This window comes from Narcine bancroftii, chromosome 9, assembly GCF_036971445.1.
Source record: "Narcine bancroftii isolate sNarBan1 chromosome 9, sNarBan1.hap1, whole genome shotgun sequence".
Lineage (NCBI taxonomy): Eukaryota > Metazoa > Chordata > Chondrichthyes > Torpediniformes > Narcinidae > Narcine > Narcine bancroftii.
This window is the reverse complement of record NC_091477.1, coordinates 26320015-26343894: the sequence shown is the minus strand read 5'-3', so window position 1 is coordinate 26343894 and position 23880 is coordinate 26320015. Positions and strand designations below refer to the sequence as shown.

Sequence of the window (23880 nt, the reverse complement as noted above, 5' to 3'; positions counted from 1 at the left end):
ATCTATGGTATTTGAAGGGAATTATCAATTATTTAGTAGTTTATTGCGAAAGACATGTAGATTTGATGATTTTGTGGTGAGGCATACAGAAACCTAGAATAGCAGAACTTTGTGAGCATTTGTAATATTGAAATGATGAAACCGTCTCCACATTAGATCATTCCGTTGTTCTATTGAACTTCCAGCATGATTAGGAGCAGGGAGAGAAGGCCAAGAGGGGAAGACAAGGAGCACCTCAGCTGGAAAAGGCTTTGATCCTATTGGTCTTCTGTAATTCATACTTTGGAGTGATTTTGTCCTATCTACCTGAAGCGATCTGGCACCTACAATTTTCTATGCTAATAGCGACAGAGCTTCAGTTACCCATGCCTATACTGCTCTGCCAGTTAAGAATCAGAATCTATTGTCATGAACAAGTCACAAAATTCATTGTTTTGCAGCAGCATCTTAGTCCAAACATTCATATAAACCACCTGACAACAATTTTTTTTAATAGTGCATGAAAAGTAAGGTAGTGTCTTTGGTTCATTGATTATTCAGGAATCTGACGGCAGTGGGGAAGAAGCTGTCCTTATGCTGCTGAGCGACTCATGTATCTTTTTCCCAATGGTAGCAGAGTGAAGAAGGCATGGCCTGGATTAAAGTTAAAGGTTACCATCACATTGAACTTCTGTATCCTTCCTTATGATGCAAGTGATGTATGCCAAAATTCTAATTTGTAGTTCTCAACTAAAGATATTGTTCACAGTTACTCTGCTCAAAGGGAAATTCATCAGGCACAGGGACAAATTGTGGACATCCCTACATTAGTGCATTTTAATTTCAGTTCATAATCTTTTCAGCTACTCTGCCCTTCAGAAAAAAAATTGCTTGCAATCATAGACAAAAATATGGGGGAAATTGAGCAAATGCCCATACACCTGCACTTTCCTGGGCTTGACGTGGAGCGGCAGCCAAGATAACTTTCAACCTTGGGAATTTTATGGTGAGGCATACTGGGAATTCAACAGCCACTATCTCGCAGCTGGAATACTGTTCAGGGCCCCCTACCCCAAGAGGTTTATGGAACACTAAATAATTAAATAAAATAACATTTAAAACAATGAAATTAGTTTCTTCTTAATCCTGTTCCAAGTTTGGCTGGTGTGGAGTCACAGAGATAGATTCCCCAGACTAATACTGGAGAATCTCAACATGATTTGAAGCTGCTGCGCCACATGGAATCCAGAAATAAAGCAGATGTTTTGATGGAAAAGGTTCATATAGGCCCATACTGTACTTTAGAACGTGGTTTGTCCCAAAGTCATAAGAAGTGATTTTTCAGGCACATGTGCCAGTTTTGGCTCTTTTGATGGTACACGTGGTCTTCTTGAGCCTCCTAGTTTACTTTTTTGGTTGACTTCAGCAGAGAAATATGTGATGTATGAGAGAGCATACAGATATCTTTGGGATGCAAAGCAGGTTTTGTTTCCCAAAGTCAGAGGAAAATGTCCTTCTTCCTTTCATTTGAAGCTTCCAGCATTTGTGAGAATGCATTGATGATGTAGTGTGTTGGTTGCATGTTAGACTTGGGAACATAAGATTTTCACAATCTCAGCAGGGTGAGTTAGTGAGTTGCCACCACATTAACTCATTCTTGATGGCAAAGCTCACTCCTTGAAGATGGATTTCCTCTTTCTTTTCCTATTTTCCCATCCAGAAGAAGTTGTGCCCATTGCCTTCTTCTTTAAGATAGCCATCTTCTGCCTAACAAGCCTTCCTCAGTGTGGCAGACTGGAAAAAAATGGATTACATTGTACATAGCAGGAGTTATTTCTTGGTGAAGAGAGACATCAATGATGAAATTCACCCCAACCTTTGTTTTGCTGGTACAAACTTTGTTCCATTAAGAAAGGGCACAAAACTCATGGTCCAAAAGGCAGTAGTGATCCCTAACAACACAGAAATGCTGGAGGAACTCAGCAGGTCTTGCAAGGATCATAGGAGTGATCTTTGCCCTCCTATTTCTTCTAAGATCTAGATGACCTACAGCTGGTATTTCAAGGCACTGGAAAATATCAAAACTTTCTCTATAAAATTCTCCTATGTCAACATCACTATATTGAGGCCCTAGTTTTTCTCAGTCAATTATTGGGCTGGCCAAGTTATTTGCATGCCTGTCCACAGATACCTGAAACATATACTATATTCCAAGCTGTGTCATTAATGTAGATTACCAGGTGAACAAAGGAAGAAATTCAAGGATGTGCTCGAAGTTTTTCTGTAGTAGTGAAACATCTAGTTTGGTCCATTGTCACAAGTACCAATATTTTATGAAAAACTTTGTTTTGTGTATTATCCAAGCAGTCAACCCATACTTAAATGCAACATACAGTGTAAAATAACACAAAAGTGCAGAATATAGTGCTATGGAGAAAAGGTTCCGTTAAAAGGGTATAATTATTTTACTCATGAGAGGTCCATTCAATAGTCAGATAACAGTGGGAAAGAAACTGTCCTTGAATGTGGTGGTGCATTCTTTTCAAAGTCATGCAACTGTTTCCCAATGGTAGGAGAGAAGATCATGTGACTGAGGTCCCATGTCCCATTGACCCCCTCCCGTCCCATCTCTGGAAGAATCTGGTATCCAACATTGGCCTCATTAGCCACTTCATAACCCATAAAATCAGATTATCATGAAGGACTACCTAAAAGGTGCTCAGATGCCCCCTGTATATAATTACAGTAATTTGTTCTAATACAATTCATTTTTAAAATTAAAGAAACTCTATACGATGTCTTCTTATCACTGCAATGATCCATGCATAAGATAATTATCACATGAAGTGCTTTGAGATATTTCTGATAGTTTTGATAAATACATCTCTCTGAAATTCTTTTTCAACTTGAAAAATTAAACTACTTCCAAAGTATTTTTTTCCATCCAGTCCCAATTTATTCACTTACAAAAGTAGCAATTTTTTTTTGTATGAGCCCAGACAATAAGTAACACTATGATTATCAATGTGTCTTCTCCATTTCCTTAAAAGTATATGCTTGGGAAATTAGTTTATTAACAAAGTCCATTTAAGGGGGAACAACAAAGAAGATGTAGTTCAGTTGGTTGTATTCCCATATTTAAAACATGTGAGTGAGGATTACAGACTTATTATTACTTAAATATATACTCTGGATATATATTTATTACAATTGTCAATTAAGCTTTTGGTTCAGTTAAGTGGGTTATGATAGACGGTAGAATCATACAAGGCCATATTCAACATTTATGATCTGTGGTTAATTAGCAATAATAGTTATCCATGATAGAATAAGCATTTTGATTTGTTCTCTAAATCTCTATCTCTAAAGCATTAGTTTGAACATCAAGTATGAAGAAGTGAAAAATAGTCAATGCAGCAAAAAAAACAAGTGGAGAGAATGAAAAAAATGAAGAAAATAGCTAAGATTGCTTCCTGATGTTGTTTATACTTGTATTGTCCCTGTGATTGTCTTAGCCTTACCGACATTATGTTAGCTAAGATGAAAGTTTAAGATTGATTCACAGCAAGGAAGTTACCTTGCCATAAATCTTAGGTTTAGTCTAAATTTTAATTGTGAGTATAATCAATCACTGTAAATTCTGAAGATATTGACACTAGCAATTTGTAGTGAGTTTCTAAAAGTAGTGAACAAGGTTGCCAATAGAAGGTATCATATTAAACTCCCTGCAGTGTGGGCTCCTGATGGAAATGGGATGCATCGTGAGGACTTGTAGCAAAATAAATGGTGGTTCTCGACAAATGATCCCTGCAGTGTAAAAGGTTGGGCTCAGAGACAAACATAAGAGGAGGGTGATAATAGAAATCCAGCAAAACAAAATTGTTTATTTACTTAGCTCAGCAACGTATCTCATTAATTTAGATTTAACATTAATTAATTTATTTCAGCAGAATCAATCAAAAAAGTTTCCATATCAGCAAGCCAGCTAATGCATAATAGATTCTAGTTTAAAAACTTTTAAAAGCATGTGCTGCAAAATATAATCTGAAGAAATAGTTCAATCTCTGGGACAGTTTTTAAATTTGTTCTTGTGATGAAAATGCCAATTGTTCATCACTGTTTGCCCTAAAATTATCATAATCGACTTTTTCATTGAAAAGTCAGTTTTAATGCTACTCTCACAGTTTCTTCAGATCGAGAATTCTGGGTTATTGGCCCATGCGCAAGGAAGCAGGGTGGCAATATACATCTAAATAAGGCAACCATTCTTTATTAAATGAATATAAAATAACTTTGACTTCCACTATCCAAAAAATATGCACATATGAATGTGTTGAATAAGCAAGGGACAGCTTCTACAGCAAAATAGCTCACAACAATCATGTCTGAACTCACATAATGACTCTGTAAGGAACAAGGAACTAATAATCATTGAACTACATGCCTCCTTTGACAAGATAGGATCATTTATTTATATCTATTTTATAATTGCTGTAAATTTGTGCTACAGCATTTCTACAAACCCAATTATAGTTTACTTATTTCCATCTAAAAAAACCATCTTCAAAGCTGAAAAATAAAAGCAGATCTGATGTGGTAATTTTACTAGATATTTTTAGGGTGAATAACCATAATAATTTTACAGGTACAGTATAACAAAATATATTTGGTATCAAAAGACAAGAAAAATCTGCTTTTTAGCTCTGACATCAATTACTTCAATGTATATCCCAACAGATTTAATTAGCTTAGCTTCTTTGCCTTTGTGGAAATTAGCCATAGTGTTATTCAACAAGTCAGCATGATGTCTGATAACTCATGACATTTGTAAAACAAAGAAACACAATCAAATTCAGTTGTCTGTCAAAACTCACCCTAAATTCTTCTGAAAACCCTGAAGCAAGTAATCCAGAGAAACACACTGAAAATAAACAATTGCATAAAAAAGTCTATCACTTATATAGTCCAAAAGCAGTAATCATACTTTATATTTGTTACATATAATACAATATGTTTGGGATTTAGGTATCCCTGGCAATGATAAATTGTTAATCACCAGCTCATATTTCTTAATGGTTTTTAATGTTTAAAAGTTTAAGGATATTACCTGGCCATTTTACAGGATAATGTGCCACACTTAAGGATCAGGTGTAAGTTCATGTAAGTTGGGAAGCTGATGTCAGTAAACACATGTTCTAACTGGAGATGACAGAATACTGGTGATCGGGACCTTCTGCAGTGGGAGTGGAGAACAACACACTGTTAGACATCCTAGCCTGACCAGAATTATGTTGGATCTATTGGATGCTTCTACCACCCCTTCTGATGAATGCCTGATTTTCCCAATATCCAGTGAATAGTTTCACAGTAAATGTTTAATTCCAAATAATCCTCATAGGAGGAAAGGAGGGAAAGGTTATACAGAAAACAGAAAGTGGACTTACTGGTTGAAGAAAGGGGATGGTGGAAGGGAGAGATGCAAGGAAGCAAAGAGAATTGGTGCAAATGAATGTGTACAAGACATAAAAAGTGATAGGAAAAGGACAGCCTAATGGGAATGAATCGGACAGGGTATGGAAAGAAAGATGGAGTAGGGGACAGTGGGTATGAATGAAAGGTTAGGAGAGCAAAGGTTGCAGGAAAAATGAGAGGGCACTCTTGAAGAGAAAAAACAGGGTAAGAGAAAGTTAGGCATATGGGGGAGAGAGGGTTTTGGGAATCAGAGAAAGACCATCATCAGTCTATTGATGATCTCACTTTCTCTCTTATTCGCTTCCTCAAAACAATTTAAGATCAAATCTGGGGCGATTCACTGGATTTCTTATTCCTGTTTCCTTGAAGTACCTCTGAGAACAATATATGCTTATTGCAATGTTGGTCATTTGACAAGCAGGGAAACCTTCCTTCTCTTTTGATTAGCACAGTCCCAACATAAAAATATGCTGAAATATTCAGAAGTCTCATAAGCCCCAATATAAGTGCACAACAAAATTCAGTTCTTGATTTGCAAATTGACACTATATCATAAGAAAATGAACACTTCAGAGATACACCATGACAAGGCCTGATATGTTAGTGAATATTATTATTTTTTTGTCTACCAGTTTTCCTTGTGTGAAATGTGAGGTGGCTAATGTGAGTGATCTGTGTTCTCGTGCATCAATTACAAAATAATTTAGGTAGTTAAGAAGCAAATGGCATGTTGGCCTTCATTGCAAAGGGGTTGGAATTTAAAAACAAAGTGATTTTGTTACATTTGTACAGGGTAGGTGGGGGCCATACCCAGAAGTTGTGCACAGGCTTGGTCCCCATCCCTAAAACCTGTAGTTGCATTAGAGAGAGTCCAAAGAAGGTTCACCACACTAATTCCTGGGATGAGAGCTTATCCTACCAAGAAAGGAAGGACAGTTTGAGTTTGTTTTCCTTGGAGTTTAGAAGAATGTGAAGTGATCTTATTCAATCATAAAGGTCTTAAAGGGGCTTGACAGGGTAAATGTTGAGATGTTTCCACTAGTCATGAATAAGAGGACATAGCTACAAATATAAGGACCATTTACTTAAAACTGTACAGGGCTTTAGTGGCCAAGTGGCCTACTTTACTCCTAATTTCTTGTGTTGTACATAAAAATTTGTGCAATTCTTTTCCTTTGCTGCTTGTGGTGGTGGTGTGTGCAATTCACTATCCCTTGGACACACACACACACGCACGCAAGCATAATCCTCAGTCAAAATGCAAGCTCAATTTGAAGTAGAAATTCAAGATAGGAATGGAAGAAGCAGCTGTTAATGGCTCCTCAGACATCTGCCACCCACTGAGAGGTAGCCCTGAGATTATTTGCATGAAGAGACCTGCATGGATTCAGCAGGAAGGAGCAGGAAGGCAGCTGGAACAAGTTGTGCTGAGCAGTGAAGTAAATTTATAGTAAATTCTTAAGCATAATCCAAATCATCACTCCATTGGACTTTTATTCCACAAGCTCATTTGAACCAAAGTAAATAATTTAGACCAATGTTTCATTGCAAAACTGCCTTTTCTAATGATTGAACTTAATTTTCACTTTACTAAACAGAAACACCAAAATGTGAACATGCACCAGTTTAGTAAATAATCAGATTATCAAAAGTATGCAATCTAACTGGCTGCACTGATGTTACTTTTAGGACATGTAACTGTTAAATTGGCATACTGTATACAAATCGCAAAACATTCCCAAGTTTTATCTGTTTGCAAATGGGAGTATAGAACAAATTATGTTTTAATTGTTGTGTTTTAAAATTAAATGAATTCTCACTGTCTTACAAAATGAAGATGCATGCTAAACCCATTGATAATAATGCCAATTTGTAGAGTTGCAACTCATTATCTCACTGCATGTCAATAAGTTGGAATATACAGCACATTCCGGTTCCACCCATCCTTCCTCAGCTATGCATTTTTAAAACAACAGGCGATGTTCCCTTTAAACCAGATGGCCCAAAGAGCAACAAATTTTATGGGTTAGCTTAATGGGAAGTTACTGACCGGAGAAAGTCAATATGCTAACATATTCTCTGCCTGAGTGCACAGAAGAATTATAGAAATGGATTGAAATGCATCCAATGTTTTAAACAAGGAGTGTGCTATAGTTATAGGCATGGGCAAACTAAAATGGAGATCATCTTTTGCACAATGCCAGTCTCCAGCTATTTGAAGCATCTTCTGTGTGAAAAAGATACACCAGACCCCTCTTAAATGTCTTCCCTCACCTTAAATTCCTTCCCTGGGAAAAAAAAGATTCCGACTATCTATCCTATCTATTAAATAAAAACATCTAAAAGGTCACCCCTCAGCCTCCTTGGCATTGAGATTAAACCCAGCCTTTCCAAACTTTCCTTTGATTATAGCCAATATTTTGCTGAATCTCTTATGTAAGCTCCCCATTGCTACCTACCACATCCTTCTCATAGTGTAACAATTGTGATATTCTGGAATGTTTCGTTCAGCTGCAAAATGACATCCCAATTCTATTATTCAATGCCTCAGCTGTCTGGCAGCTCTATTCCTTCCCGTCCCATCATCAACTCCCCCATCCCACCCTCTACTCCCCTCTTCCAGTCAACAGTGGGATAGGAAAGCAGCTGCTGTGAGCAGAGGTTGAGGCATGGAGCGGTCTAACCTTTGCGCTGCCAGGTGGGGCCAGGGTTTGCCTATGGCAACTGACAGGATGTTTGCTGCTGCCAGCTCCAGCTCTGTCCTGGCACCTGAATGAGGTCCTCATTGGGACCACCTCCGGTCTTTTCTACCATCTTGCTTCCCACCAGCCAGAGTATCTTGGACAGACATCCTCCTTCTGAGGCAGGCCATGCATTATTGGACTACAAGAAGAATACAGATTATTGGAAAATAAAAAGCTAAGATATAATACAATAGAAACATATAGAACAGAAAAAGCTCTATTAAAAACTAAACAACAATACTATGAGTTAGGTGAACGGGCACACAAAGTTTTATCTTGGCAGATGAAAGCAGAGGAGTCATCAAGAATGATAAATGCTATAAAAACAGACAGAGACTCTAACATTTAAACAAAAGAAAATTAATTACATTTTTAGACATATTACATGAAATTATACAAATCAGAACTACTAGGAGATGAGATGGAAGAATGTTTGTCGAATGTTGAACTTACAAAACTAGAAGAGAGAGAAAGGATAGAAGTTGGCACTCCCTTTACAAGGGAAGAAATTGAAAAAGGCACCTGAGTTTTACAGGCAATTTAAAGAACTTTTAATGCCCCTGTTAATGGATGTTCTGGGCCAAGCGGTAGAAATACAGACCCTCCTGGAATCATTCTCAACCGCAACTATTACAGTGTTACCAAAAAAAAGGACCCATTAAAAACTTTGTCATATAGACCAATATCCCTGTTAAATGTTGATTATAAGATACTAGCAAATGCATTGGCTAATCGGTTAGGACAATATTTATCAAAATTAATACATACAGATCGAACAGGATTTGTTAAAGAAATAGACTCGCAAGGTTATTTGATATAATACACATGGCAAAATTCGAACGGAATCCAAATATTATAGTCTCCCTGGACACAGAAAAGGCATTTGACCATTTGGAATGGTCCTTTCAATTTAAACCAATGGAAAAATTTGGCATAGGCAGAACATTTATAAACTGGATAAAAACCTTATACCATAAACCTCAAGCTAAAATTATATCCAATAATCAGACCCCAGCAGTGTTCCCCTTGTGTAGATCAAGTAGACAGGGATTTCCCCCCCCCTGTCCCCAGCACTCTTTATTTTAGTGATTGAACTGCTGGCGGAGATAATAAGAGGGGGATCCGGATATAAAGGGCTTCAAAGTTGGACAAGCAGAACATAAAATTGGTCTATTTGCTGATGATGTGCTACTATACTTATCAGACCTAGATAAATCTTTGGATGTTATATAGTCAAGATAATGCGAACTATTTTGTAACCGCGTAAGAATACACCCTTCTCACTGAAGTAACTGTAGTCCACCATTGTGGGGCATATGTATATATGTGAGTGTGTGAACAGTTTCCTGAGATGGTGGAAGGCATCAGTAAGTAAAGTCTCTTTTGTTATTTGAATCTTGCATCTCTAAGTTATTTAAGAAGCTTCCCAAGTAACACAGAGACATAACAGGAAGGTTGCTTTATGAGAAAAGGTTTGTCAATTTAAAATTTACAGGTTGGGCTTCAATCCACTGGAGTTTTGAGGGGAGGAAACTTAACTAAATGGATGTGGAAAGAATGTTTCCATTTATTTGAGAATTTGAAAGTGGCAGCCCCTTTATAAATACAAGATTTCATCTTTTTATGATGGAGTCTTTTTTTCTTTCAAAGAATTTTTGGAAATTTCTTCAAAAAGCATTGTCTTTGAATATTTCAAATCAGAGGTGGTGAGATACTTGGCAAGGAAGAGGATAGATGGGAATGCAGAGTTAATTTTGCAAGTCTGAGTGGTCCATTAATTCTTCTAATTTCTTCTGATTCCTTTGGTTATATCTCTCTCTCCTCTCTGTCTGCATGATTTTTAAAATTTATCTGTATACCTCCTGTCATTTTCTTTGTTTCTTCTCTAGTTTCCCTTTCTCTCTGTGACTGTTAATATATTTATTCTCCTTCACTTTTTCCCCCTTGTTATCTCCCTCATACCTCATCCCACTAATCGACAAGCATTTAAACAATTTATAATTAGAAAGTAAGGTGCATTACTTTGGAATGAAATATCATAGGATACATAGGGCAATCGTGGTTCACAAAGGGTCAGCATTAATAAAGGTAGAAGGTAGAGTGAAAGGAGACATTAATAATATTTGCAAAAAAACCCAATACTTTTGAGAACTCTGATTTTGAAAAGTACAGCCAAGCAACTGATGGAGAAAGAAAATACAATATTAAAGTAAACAACTAAGATGTAAAAATTTTACCAAGGCTGTGTAAAATGAAAAAATCAGCTACAACTATAAAGCATGCCAAAAAATGTTCGAAAAATTAAATGCAAGCTACAAATCATGCATTTAATCATTCAAAGATCTATCACAAGTGAAAAATTGAGATTTGTAAAGTATTCAGAGAGTGACGAATGGGATTAAAACTCAATAAATGTACTGGACATGTCAGCCTATATCCTGAGCATTCAAAGGAATCTCCTCAGGGATAATTCTTCGATTGGTTTTAATCTTCACTTAATCCTTTAACAGAGAATGCTCCCTTTGGATTGAAAGATAAATATATCCCTGTCCTTCAAGAAAGAAGGCAATGTGTACAACAGAACCATGTTCATTAGCCTCTCCAGAAGTATGAGGGAAAATGTTGGTGGCAATGATTTATGATAGATTTGGTACCAAAGCATTTATATTAAAAAAATATAATTTGATTGGGAAGAATTAGTGGATTTAAGAAAAGGAAGTTGTGTTTGACAAGCATTTTGGAGGAGGTTCTGCAACCAAATGTAACATTCCCAAGTTTGCTTGACACAAAATTGAGATTGTGAATAATAATGAGAATGCAAAGAGGTACGAAGGAACAAAGAAAAGTTGAATCTGCAGGCAGATGGAGTACGTGGAAAAAGTGTGAGGGACTGCGGGTTATTCGTTATGGTAAGAAAAACAGAAATGCTGAGTTTGGTTTAAGTTGTGAGAGATTGGGAAATGTTGATAGTTAAAGGAATCTGTGGAGAGAAGTCACTGGACATGTGGGCAGTGAGGATTAGTGGGTGTTTTGAGTCAGGGTGAAAATGTTTTCTTACCCTTTCATGTCAATTAAAGAAATCTGGCATGCAAGGCCTCAGTTTTTAAGAGTCTGGAAATTTCAACCAAGTATATTTAGAGGACTCCAGCTGGAGTCTCGAACTCAAAGTTAACATCTCAAAAGATGGGATAGGCCATTTGAAATGAGCAGAAATATATTCACTTAAAAATCCACCTCGCAAGGTTTGAGAGGCCCAGTCATGAATGAAGATGCTCCCTTTCTGGAGTTGGCGGGATACCAGCGGCGTAGGCACGGATGGGGAAATGGGAGTGAGCCGGCCCAGCCCTCGATATCATCCCACCGCCCGGCCCCTGAGGAACGATCACGGGGTAGCTGGTGTGGAGGTTTCCGTAGCGTAGTGATGATCACGTTCGCCTCCCACGCGAAAGGTCCGCGGTTCGAAACCTGGGTTGTCAATTGCTTTTTATTTTCATGTAAATTCCACATATAGAGAAAACCTACGACTTTTGGAAGTCGGAATAATTTAATAACCATAAAGTCAGACCTCAGGCTGCAAATCGCTTTAATCTTAAAGGAAACGGCAAAGGAATAAATAAGGGAGACTTGCAGATGCTGGGACCCTAGTGAAGAACACGAAGTGTCGGAGAAACTCAGCAGGTCATGCAGTGAATGAAAAGTATTATCTCTGTTCTCTGCGAAGACCATTTGGTACAGAATCATTTTGAACTACGGTCACAACACAGTCATGACTTCCTATCAAATAATAAACTTGAATTCTGACAGCAATACTCGACAAAAGAATTTCCAGCACAGTTTTAACCATGACGGTTTCCGTAGTGTAGTGGTTATCACGTTCGCCTCACACGCGAAAGGTCCCCGGTTCGAAACCGGGCGGAAACACGTGGCTTATTTTTTTTAAATCTTGGCCTATATGCACAGCAACAGGCCTTTTCAGCCCACGAGCCTGTGCAACCCAATTCCCACCAAATTGACCACCGCCAGTGGGCTGATATCGCCTCAAACCGTGCATCTTGGTGCCTCACAGTTTGGCGGGCAGCAACCTCCTTTGAAGAAGACCGCAGAGCCCACCTCACTGACAAAAGGCAAAGGAGGAAAAACCCAACACCCAACCCCAACCAACCAATTTTCCCCTGCAGCCACTGCAACCGTGTCTGCCTGTCCCGCATCGCACTTGTCAGCCACAAACGAGCCTGCAGCTGACGTGGACTTTTACCCCCTCCATAAATCTTCGTCCGCGAAGCCAAGCCAAAGAAAAAGAACCTACAACTTGGTACATTACAAACAGTGGGAGGAAACCGGACCCCCAGTAGAAATGCACGAAAATTGCAAACACATAGAAGAAATTGCTTTACCAAACTTTCCTTCTGGTCTAAAGTTGCACGATAATTATGAATGGATCGGTGGTCCATCAGTCAATTTAAGCATTCCCTTTCTAAACTGAGAAGGGATACGAATATGTGGAATAATTTGCTCATTTTGCACATAAATCTCATTAGCTGCCGGCAAGCATGGTTTATTAGCAGCTTGTTACAGCCTTTTTTTAATTCTCTGGAATAATGATGCCGACGATGTGTAGGAAGGCGCGCCCCAATCTAATTTTATCCCTTATTTCAGCCGATTGCAACTCCCTGTTGAAGACAATGTTTCGACTCAAAATCTTTTTTTTATATTTGATTTTTGATTTTCAAAGACCCATACATATCCAAACAACCAACACCCTCTCTTTCAACAATAATATATAACATATAGTCTATTTTTCTCCCTACCCCTCTCTGCTCCCTCCCATACGCTAATACAACATAAAATAAACAAATACAAATAACCAAATATCGGTAAAGTCACAAACCTAAAATAAAAAAAATACAAGAGCATGTAATCTGCACCACAACCCACTTCATTGATTGCAATCATTTCACTATTGGACAGGATTGTTACATTTCCTTTATTCAGATGGGGTATATTATATCTTTTTAGTTGGAAAAATTTCTGCAAGTCCAATCTTTCCATCAGTTCAAACGAACCAGTTATGAACCCCTCAGCCATAACAAAGAGATTCACACTTTCTGGGCCTTTCATAGTCTTGCTCTGTTAAATCTCCCCTTATACCTCCTTGTACCAAGGATAATGACCTTAGCTGAAGAACCCTTTCATGGGTTTAATTCTCTGGCCTTGGCAATCTTCTTCTACATCTGGTAGTTTAGCAAGAAGATATAAACAAAGATACGTAAAACAAAGATATGTAAAACATTAACATATGGAGAATAAAGAAATAGCAAAGAAATCAAATGCTTTCATTGGAATCAGAAAATTCCTCAAAATAGTGGAAAAAGTTATCCCCAGTGAATGAGAAGTTCAAAAAAAGCATTTGTAAAAAGAGAATGCAATTGAATTAAACCCTCAGGGTTTGATGGCCTGCATCATACCCAAGGTTTTGAAATAAAATCTGCCTGGATGCCCTGGTTGGCATTGTCCAAATTGTCATAGATTCTAGAATATAGTAAAACACGAAAGTCTGCAGATACCATGATTTAAATAAAAACACAATGCCTCATAAAGTCAAACAGTGTACTTTATAGAGCAAAGATAAAAATACCTTACTAACATTTCGGGCTTGAGTCCTACATACCTTGATAGCTCAAGTACCATTTTCTGCCTGACTAACCTCTTGGTTTCTTTATAATCGAGAAATCTATTAATCTACATTTTGAGTGAGATTCCACAACCCTCTGCTAAAGATCAGCTACGAAATATTTCCTTGTTTCAATCCAAAATGAACCCTAGTTCTAAACTCCTGAGCCAGGGGAAATGTCCATCCCAAATCTAGACAGCTCAGATCATAAGATATAGGAGCAGAAGTATGGACCAGACCTCATGAATTAATTATTTTTTTTCCATCAATTACATTTCATTATTCCAAACAGAGTAAAGCTTCGCCTCGATTCTCCTGCCTTCCCTCATGTGACAGACTGCCATCCTAGATGTAAGATGCTCAGCGGATGTGTCAGGAAGTTCTTATGGAATAGTAGTGTCATGTAAAAGTTGACTTAGGACTATAAATTGTTAGGTCTGAAATTGCCAGATTAAAAAAAATATTACTGGGCGGCCCAGTCGTGGTTTATCACCTCACTCTTTGAGGGAGGTGGTACCCCCTCCTGGGCACAAATTGGACTATAGACAGTAGGAGAAAAGATAGCAGGAGAGTTTATATATAAGTGGGACACTAAATTGATATCAAAGAAATGGATAATCCCATACTAAACATGCAATTCAGATGTGGCAAAAAATAAATCAATATATTGGAATAAAGCTGGGGATATCTCCTAAAGTGCTCTTGACCCAGAACAAATTAATCCCCATGACTCTGGATAATAAGATCCTGGACACCTGGATCAGGTGTATCGAGCAAGGCCAACTTATGTCATTCAAACAGCTAAGGAATAAATATGATTTGTCAAGTAAAACTTTCTTTTGCTATCTTCAGCTAAGATCTTTCTTAAGGGATAATTTGGGACTGTCTATGGCCCTGCCCGAGTGTAGTGACATGGAGATTCTAATTCAAATGGAGAATGCACATAAGTTCATCTCTATGATATTTCTCCTATTCCAAAGTGAAGGCCCAAAGCTGGGCTTACGCAAGCCTTGGGAAAGGTGGGAGACAGAATTTGGCACAACAATCCATAAACGGTGCTGGTCAGACCAGTGTCAGGTCAGCATGACAACAATTATTAATGCAAGGTACAAATTGGTGCAATACCATTTTCTGCATCAACTATACCTCACAGCACAAAAATTACATAAATCTAAATCAGAAATGTGCTTTAGGTGTGGAGATTGGAAACTTTATCTATTCAACCTGGCTGTGTACAAAGGTGAGATCCAGAATTGTATCTTCTGGGTAACATTAAGGATATGAGTTTTAAAATAGCCAGATACCAAATTCAGTCAGTAGCCAGGAAGTGTATAGTGGTCACATGGAAGTCTGACTGCCAACTAAATATTACACGATGGATTAAGGAAATGCAGAGTTGTATTCCCCTGGAGAAAATCACGTACAATTTAAAGAGGAAATATGGCACATTTGCTAAGGTGCGGCAACCCTGTCCTGAAACACATTGCCTCAAAGGCAGAAAGATGCAAAAACCCTCAATATATGGATTGAACCAAACTGAGCATCTTAAGAATTAGAAGCTAAAGGACTATAGATTAATAGTTCCAAATGCAGCCAATTATAAATCTGATATGTTTTGCCTAGTGTCATAAATATTTATGACTCGATGATGATGAAAACTGGCAGAAGTATTCAATATTCACTTACAAATCTTTTTAAAAAATATTTACAATGACTTATGTATTCGACACTAACAAGCATTAACTTTAGGTCTGTGGACTAGAACTAGATGCATAAAGGTGTTTGGAAGTGGTATTTTATTTTACAAGGCTCATTGGAATGCAGAATGAATTATCATATTTTTGATAAACATTGTTGTGAATCACAAATGAAGAAAACATTTCACATTTCTTGAGCAGAATGCATACAAGGAAGGTGGAGACATCAAAACAATATCCTTCAGGGGTTGTTGCTTGAGAAGAATCACAGGACTATCAGTACAATGATGGTCAGCTTGGCAACCTCTAAAATGATTTTAAATATAAATTTTAGCACAGAAATCTCGTTCTAACAGCTGGGGGTTTTTTTGAGATCATCTGAAAATGTCATTAATGCTTAGTAACTTTTCTGTATTTGCTATTTGTGGTGAATATAAGTTGATTTTAAAATATTAACAGCATCAAAACCATTGAATATACAGTAAACCCCCACCCCAGTATTTGGCACCTATAGTGACTGATAGATGCGGGATATACAAATTTTCTGGTTGCCTGAGACTCACTCTTACAATGCCTAACTAATACACCAGCATTAAAGAATAAACAGTTTAAAAGACGAAAGACAGTGAAAAATGTAAAGTGATTTGAAAAAAAAATCAGTATTGTAGTCCTTAATTATAGAAAGTTCATTTTAATCTAGTAATTCCTGTAATTTACACTAACCATGCCACCATCATAATTAACCCGCCCCCCTCAAGTTTACGATAAAGCCTTACTAATATACTTATGGTGATAAAGACTCTTACTAAACAGGAATAAGGAGACACTTTAAGAGAGCACTCCAATGGCGAATGGCATCAACCAGCTTTTTATCCTGGGCGAAGCCATTTTATTCAAACACATCCTTATTCGAACAGCTGCTATGAGCAAAGCACAACCAAGGCACTCTGCTGGCTGAATATTTGGACCCATCTTCACCAAAGAAAATTTACTTTTACAATTTTAAACTTTCATTTACATTTGCACTCATTTTAAAAATTTAATTATTTTCATTGAATTTTTGCTGATTGCTTAAGGTTGTCAGTTGCTTTAATTCTAGATAACAGGGGTTTTGCTGTAATAAAATTCAGACACTTGTTGTTTCCATTGACCGAATTGCACCTACAATTAATAATTCCTGGAAGCGAAATTGCTTTTCATCTTTCCAAATTTTTTTAAGATGCCAGAATAGTTATTTTGAGGCTCTTCTGAAAAATCCATATGAACTCTTGGTTTATTGGGATTGTTTGCAATCAGCCAGTCTGCAAGCCAAGTCTGAAAGAGAATACATTATAAGATTACAATGAAAGTAAATTATTTTTTAAAAACAAGTAATTTTAATAAACTTTTCCTTTGCATCAGTGTATTGAACACCATTGGTAGAAAGAGGAGTCATATCATCTCTGATCACAAAGTTTTAAACATTCATTTCTCCAATTGATTCTCCATCCATTATTCTCTAATAATGCAATTCAGTCCAATCTCAGTGCCTTGTCACCTGCTGTCCCATCCTGCACGCTAGTCATCCTCAATGGCCTTCTACATGAATGACAAATTGTGATCATGGTCATGCAAGTACATTACAATCAGGATTTGGTGTTCCGGAGATTTGCTGTATCACTCACCAAATGCTCTCTAAAACTTCCACAAGGGTACCGTGGAGAGAATTCCGGCTGGTTGCATCACTATCTGGTACAGAGATTCCAACGCTCAATCAAAAAACTCCAAACTGCTGTATATGTCATATATTATTTGTTTTTTGAACGAATAAATAAAGCTTTTAAAAAAAATCAAAAAGGGAGTTTTTACTTCGGCCTACGACATCACGAGTACCATACCTCGCTCCATCGAGGACATCTACAAGAGGTGGTGTCTTAAGAAAGCAGCCTCTATCCTCAAGGACCCCCACCACCCAGGCCATGGTCTCTTCACTCTGCTATCATCGGGGAAAAAGGTGCAGAAGCCTGAAGATGAACACTCTGCCACACAAGGACAGCGTTTTCCCCTCTGCTAACAGATTTCTGAATGATCAGTGAACCAAATACACCACCTTGCTTTGACTTTTTGTGCACTATTTTTACTTATTTTTGTAAGGTGGTTTATATGAAAGTTTGCACTGTGACGCTGCCTCAAAACAACATATTTTGTGATCTTTTTTCATGACAATAGATTCTGATAGGTTTGATGAAAAGTTATTGTTCTGCAATAGTAACTGTGTTTCAACCTCCTCAAAGGCTGTCTCAACAGTTGAGCCCTTTCAGTTTTTAATCACAGATTTTCAGAATCTACAATATATTCAAAAGCATTATAGTATACCTTTCTCTCTTTACAATTTTATGGCATTAAGGTCAAATACACTGATTTTAGCTCTTCTGAAATGTAAAAAATTTTTTGTAACGTCTTGAGAATGTGTCTACGAGCTACAGTAAAAAATATTTTCAGCGTGATGCTTGTGACCAATTTGATTAGAAGTCTCAAGACACAAGACACAAGAGAAACTTGTCCATGAACTACTCTTTGCAGACGATGCCGCTTTAGTTGCCCATTCAGAGCCAGCTCTTCAGCGCTTGACGTCCTGCTTTGCGGAAACTGCCAAAATGTTTGGCCTGGAAGTCAGCCTGAAGAAAACTGAGGTCCTCCATCAGCCAGCTCCCCACCATGACTACCAGCCCCCCCACATCTCCATCGGGCACACAAAACTCAAAACGGTCAACCAGTTTACCTATCTCGGCTGCACCATTTCATCAGATGCAAGGATCGACAATGAGATAGACAACAGACTCGCCAAGGCAAATAGCACCTTTGGAAGACTACACAAAAGAGTCTGGAAAAACAACCAACTGAAAAACTTCACAAAGATAAGCGTATACAGAGCCGTTGTCATACCCACACTCCTGTTCGGCTCCGAATCATGGGTCCTCTACCGGCATCACCTACGGCTCCTAGAACGCTTCCACCAGCGTTGTCTCCGCTCCATCCTCAACATCCATTGGAGCGCTTTCATCCCTAACGTCGAAGTACTCGAGATGGCAGAGGTCGATAGCATCGAGTCCACGCTGCTGAAGATCCAGCTGCGCTGGGTGGGTCACGTCTCCAGAATGGAGGACCATCGCCTTCCCAAGATCGTGTTATATGGCGAGCTCTCCACTGGCCACCGTGACAGAGGTGCACCAAAGAAAAGGTACAAGGACTGCCTAAAGAAATCTCTTGGTGCCTGCCACATTGACCACCGCCAGTGGGCTGATAACGCCTCAAACTGTGCATCTTGGCGCCTCACAGTTTGGCGGGCAGCAACCTCCTTTGAAGAAGACCGCAGAGCCCACCTCACTGACAAAAGGCAAAGGAGGAAAAACCCAACACCCAACCCCAACCAACCAATTTTCCCCTGCAGCCGCTGCAACCGTGTCTGCCTGTCCCGCATCGCACTTGTCAGCCACAAACGAGCCTGCAGCTGACGTGGACTTTTACCCCCTCCATAAATCTTCGTCCGCGAAGCCAAGCCAAAGAAAAAGAACCTACAACTTGGTACATTACAAACAGTGGGAGGAAACCGGACCCCCAGTAGCCAAGCGAAGCCAAGCCAAAGATTAGAAGTCAACATCGTGAATGCTCTGCGTGGACTTATTGTCTGTATTACTTACTTTTTCAATTTTTTTTTGGTTTTTATAGGAAATACAATATCAATGAAGAAAAGGGAATGAAACTGAAAATACAATATCACATATTAATGAAAAAAAAATCAAAAGTATTGTATAAAAATCCCCACCTACCCTACTCCAATAAAAAAACTAACAAAAAAACAACTGAGCATCTTAACCTGAGGGTTACATATATTTTGTAGTTTATTTTTCCTACTGTAAATCTAAAAAAACAAAGGTAAGACTAAATCTCATCTGGAAGAGTAAATACATCAAATCACATTAGATTACATCATATGAAAATAAGACATAAAAGGTCACCATGTATCTTCAAATTTAACAGATGAATCAAATACATGATATCTATTTTTTTTCTAAACTTAAACAAGGCATAATATGAGAAAACCATTGAAACACTGTTGGAGGTCTGGAATCTTCCTCTTTGAATAGATATTGTCTGCATTACTATGCAGGATGGAGCAAGTTCTTGGAGATTTGTAGCAAAAATCTGATGCTATGAATGTGACTACATTAAGAATAAATTTAGATTATTGAAGATAGTAAATAGGGTGAGTTTATGAGCATTTTCCACAAATATTAAAATACAGCATTTAATGAAGCTAAATTACTTACAATAGAATCTGTGGGTTTCTTCTTGCAGAGTTCAGTCAGTCCTGATAGCAAAGTGGGAATTACATATCTACTGAGGTAATCCATTGCAGATTGTGTGAAAAGCATTAGATCAATGGGTTCTGTAAAATATTAAGTATTCAGAATTTTGCCTCAAGATTTTTTCAAACTTAGAACAAGATTTTCCAATGAATTTTGTTTTATTTTTTGCTCCCCCTAGTGAAGCTACAAAGAACCTACAGTCCCGAGTGTGTAGTGATCATTTTCATATATCGGATTCAATTAATTAATCTGCTTTAAGAAAGCTCGATTAAAATCAAGACTTTAACCTCAAATAGAATGTGCAAACACATGTCAAATAAATGGCATTACAGGTCAATCTTTATGATAATGGTGTATCCACTATAATAAAGCTTTTAACAGAATGATAATTTATTCTGTTGCTTGTGCTACAAGACAGTAGACACTAAAAAAAATGTAGATTTTGCAGATTTTGTTTTGAGAATAATTGTGATTAGGGTCAAATTAATATACATTGAAGCAATCTTTAATTCAATATTAATATTTTGCTCCAGTAATAGTTAATAAATACAATTTTGGAAGTGCAGACAAATTTGCAAATAAGTGGTAGGTGCTTGGAAATGTCCACCAGCAGTGGTGGAACCAGATATAAAAGTAGCATTGAAGAGGCTTCCAGATCAACACATTGAAGGAATAAAGAGACAGGAATCATGTGCAAGCAGCAGAGTTTAATTTGGGCATCATGTTCACCACATGCATCATGGATTGAAGGGCCTGTTCCTGTGCTGTACTGTTTAATGATCTACGTTAATATGTTCAGCAATGTTCTTGTTAAATTGTGAAGCTAGTTTGAGTGAACAAATAGCCTACTTCCGCTCCTAATTTGTAAGATCATATTTTATTCAACAGGTCCTTCCTCGCATTCGAGGTCCCCTTTGAAAAATGTTTTATATTTCTTGTGCTTTTTCTTATCCTACTCCCATATTTATGCCAATTATGTTTTACAACCTATACCAAGGAGCACCAGAGTAGCTATATCTCAGGATTTTAGGCGTCACTTGAAGACTGGCAAATATTTTGCTCTTCTTTCTTCAGGTCACATCAGTGCAGTATGCACCATTTTCTGTAAAGAATCCAAAATGGTTTCTTTGTATCTTTTTAAAGGACAACTGCTGTGCACAAAGTTTTTTTGACATTAATTGAAAGAGAATAGCAACGCATTTCTACTCAATTTATTGGTCACTTGTGCAAGATGAACTGTCTTTTGAAAGGTCACTTATATTTGCATATAATTTAGATGTTTGCACAGATTTTACAGCACTAACAGACATCCAAAATGTGAAGCAGAACCTGAAAAGCTGCAATTGAAATTTATTTTCTGAATGGGCACCAAGTGAATTGGAGAAACTCTACAATTATGGTTTTATCAGATATTCTTCATAATACTGTATTGTAATTTTTTTTATTGCAAATGAAAATCATGAATTTTGTCATTTTTGTATCACCAGATAATAAAAACACATAAAGTGAAATTACTCTTCATTACATTCATTAAGAAAAAGTAGCACTTCAAAATTAAAGACTTACCATCAGGAAAAATAATCTGAATTTCCTTTATTGCTTCAGTAAAGGTCTCACTGCCATGTACAGCATTCCTAAGATTATCCGTCCCATACAATGCCCTTAAACTGGAATGGTCATTGATTAAAAAAATGATCATTGTTCTACTGGCTTTTCTCACATTAAAAAATGCAGAACATTTTAATAGCAAAAATAAAATGAACTAAGCACATTTTGCCAGCTACAGTGATTATAATAAAGTTGTCTCCTCATAATAAATGCAAGGATTTGAATTTCACAGAATTTAATGGAGGGGCTACTAAATATAGACTACCCAAATAAAAGAAAACTATGTCTTCATTTGGCCTCTATGTACTGTTTTTCTAATCAGGGAGGAGAGGAAATTTAACCTCTTCCACCAAAAGGGAGATTGATAGGATCAGATTCATTTTATATTTCCCAATACTCAGCAAGATTTCCTATCATATTATGTTCCACCATTATTTCCTGACAGAACTAGTGGAAGAGAGCAAATATCTTTATCGCTAAGAAACACTCACCTCTCTGGATGTGTTTCTTTTGCCTTTACACTATCTGCAGGTCCAATCAACTCATTCCAGTATTCAACAGCTTGATCTCTCACAATAACCATGGCAACACTTGTCCCAGAACTCATGAATGCTGTTAAACTGGGAAAGAACATTTTCCCATAATGCGCTGCATAAAAGTCACTGCATATCTCTGGGCTCAAACACACTTTCCTTTTCTGCAATGGGTTAAAACAAAAATTAAATGAAATATACCTGAGGTTTCTGTGCACAAAGAGAAGGGGACAGACAAAAGGGAAGGAAAGAGAGAAATAAAAATAAAGTGAGAGAGAGAGAGAGAGGGGAGAAAGGGAGGAAATATAAAGATATTATCCACACAAAAAAAAACTGTCAGGTCTGAAAAGCAAAATGTATATTAATAAGGAAAAATGCAAAATTTCAACCCACTATTAAAATATTTTGTTTCTGTAATCTATCATGCAATATTTAAAATGAAATTAATACTAGTAGTGTAAGCCATCTCCTTTAAAATTATTTCATTTTAAAACCCATTTTTGCAAAATAGTTATTTTTTATTTAAGTCACAAATAATAAATGATAGAGAACAAAAAAAACATAGGCACCAATTGTTTTTAGTAATCAAATAATGAAATGTCTTATTTTTTCAGGAAGTGTGCATTCCTGCACACATTTCTACTGACAATCCCACTCTACAAGTGAAAAAGCAATTAATTTCCTTTAGTCCTTACTTTTCACCCCACCAAAATCTACCGCTAACACATCACCATCCATCGTTTTTGTTAGCCCCATCACTATCCCACCACCTCATCTTCCACTCTCCCACCTTCCATAGGATTCCCTGGTCCACTCATCCCTTCCCAACCTGTTCCATCCTGAGCTTTTGGTGCTCTGGATAGGGGCTCCTTTACATTAAAACCAGCTGTAGATTTGTGGAACACCTGTGCTCTGCAAGGAACTTCTCAACCTTCTAAATGAACGTCAGTGTTTGGCAATGGAGTGGCCAAACGCAAAGTAGATGAACAACATCTCAGATTCTACTGGGGTAATTTACAACTCGATGGATTTTCAATTTACAAACCATTGAATTTTCCACTTGCACCCCAATGCTCTCCTTCCACACACACCATTCACTGAGTTTTCTTCTTCCTTCATGCTGTCACCAAATTCAATCTGCCCCCCCCCCCCCCAAATCTGGCTCCATCCATTACCTCCCCCCCCCCCTTCCCATACTACTTTATACTGGCAAAAATCAGTGCCAACATTTATCAAGGACACTGGAAGAAAGTTTGATGACAATGGGACATCATTGCCTTCTCCAGTCAAACAACAGGTGAAGTTTGAGAAAAGTTGCAAACAGGTCATTGCACCAATTCTCAGCCGCATGACACTGAGCGTTGAATTCGCACGGACAGCATCCCGGATTTTGGCCAGGACAAACCTGAATAATGGTGAACCCAGATCCGAGAATGAGCTCTTCAATTTCGTCGGCCTTGTCGATGGCGTCGGGTTTAACCAGGGCCAGCGTCCTCTCCACGAACACCTCGGCTGCAGACGCCGCTCTCTCCATGAGGCGCCCTCCCCGAAGAAAGCTCGACGCTGTCCTTGTTGCTAAGGTCTGCTGATACAAAGCAGAGAGAGGCGCCAGGAGGCTTTCGCCCGCCTTGTTCGGCCTGCCTCACTCACAGCTGTTGCCAAGAGACGTGTACTTGTGCCAGGACACTCGCCCAACATCAGTAATAGGAGGGGGGGGGAACATTCAGCGACACTTGGCTGAGGGGAGTCGCAAACTCCCACTAATTTCTGGAAGCTCCAGCAAATGCTCCAGATTGTGCCGCCCATGCACTTGTTAGCTTAGCTACC

At 38.0% G+C, this 23880-nt stretch overlaps 1 protein-coding gene, 1 long non-coding RNA gene and 1 other non-coding gene across 3 annotated transcripts in view; 1 reads left to right on the top strand and 2 right to left on the bottom strand.

Moving 5' to 3' along the window:
- Positions 1 to 11567, bottom strand: part of LOC138742859 (uncharacterized) — a 32996-nt gene extending 21429 nt beyond the window's left edge. Inside the window, exons 1-3 of the long non-coding RNA XR_011344457.1 lie at positions 11430 to 11567; positions 5087 to 5212; positions 4854 to 4900 (exon numbers count right to left, since the gene is read on the bottom strand). This is a non-coding gene — a long non-coding RNA (uncharacterized lncRNA). The remainder of the gene's footprint in view (positions 1 to 4853; positions 4901 to 5086; positions 5213 to 11429) is intronic.
- A 476-nt stretch (positions 11568 to 12043) lies between these two features.
- trnav-cac (transfer RNA valine (anticodon CAC)) lies at positions 12044 to 12116 on the top strand. The gene has a single exon. It is a non-coding gene; the product is annotated as a tRNA-Val (tRNA).
- Positions 12117 to 15327: 3211 nt separating this feature from the next.
- On the bottom strand, positions 15328 to 23755 carry nme5 (NME/NM23 family member 5). Its single transcript, XM_069897777.1, has 5 exons — positions 23459 to 23755; positions 22012 to 22217; positions 21479 to 21579; positions 19874 to 19992; positions 15328 to 16877 (listed from the first exon to the last, which is right to left on the bottom strand). Exons 1-5 carry the CDS (start codon positions 23585 to 23587, stop codon positions 16731 to 16733), a joined length of 702 nt encoding a protein of 233 aa, XP_069753878.1. The 5' UTR covers positions 23588 to 23755; the 3' UTR covers positions 15328 to 16730.
- Between the last annotated feature and the right edge of the window lie 125 nt (positions 23756 to 23880).

Excerpts from the sequence above, each read along its gene's own strand:
- nme5 (XM_069897777.1), bottom strand. The coding sequence starts at position 23,587 with ATGGAGAGAGCGGCGTCTGCAGCCGAGGTGTTCGTGGAGAGGACGCTG. Across the intron at positions 21,580-22,011 it reads AAAGAAACACATCCAGAGAG|TTTAAGGGCATTGTATGGGA; the intron begins GTGAGTGTTTCT and ends TGACCATTCCAG. Across the intron at positions 16,878-19,873 it reads AGAAACCCACAGATTCTATT|ACTTGGCTTGCAGACTGGCT; the intron begins GTAAGTAATTTA and ends ATTCTCTTTCAG.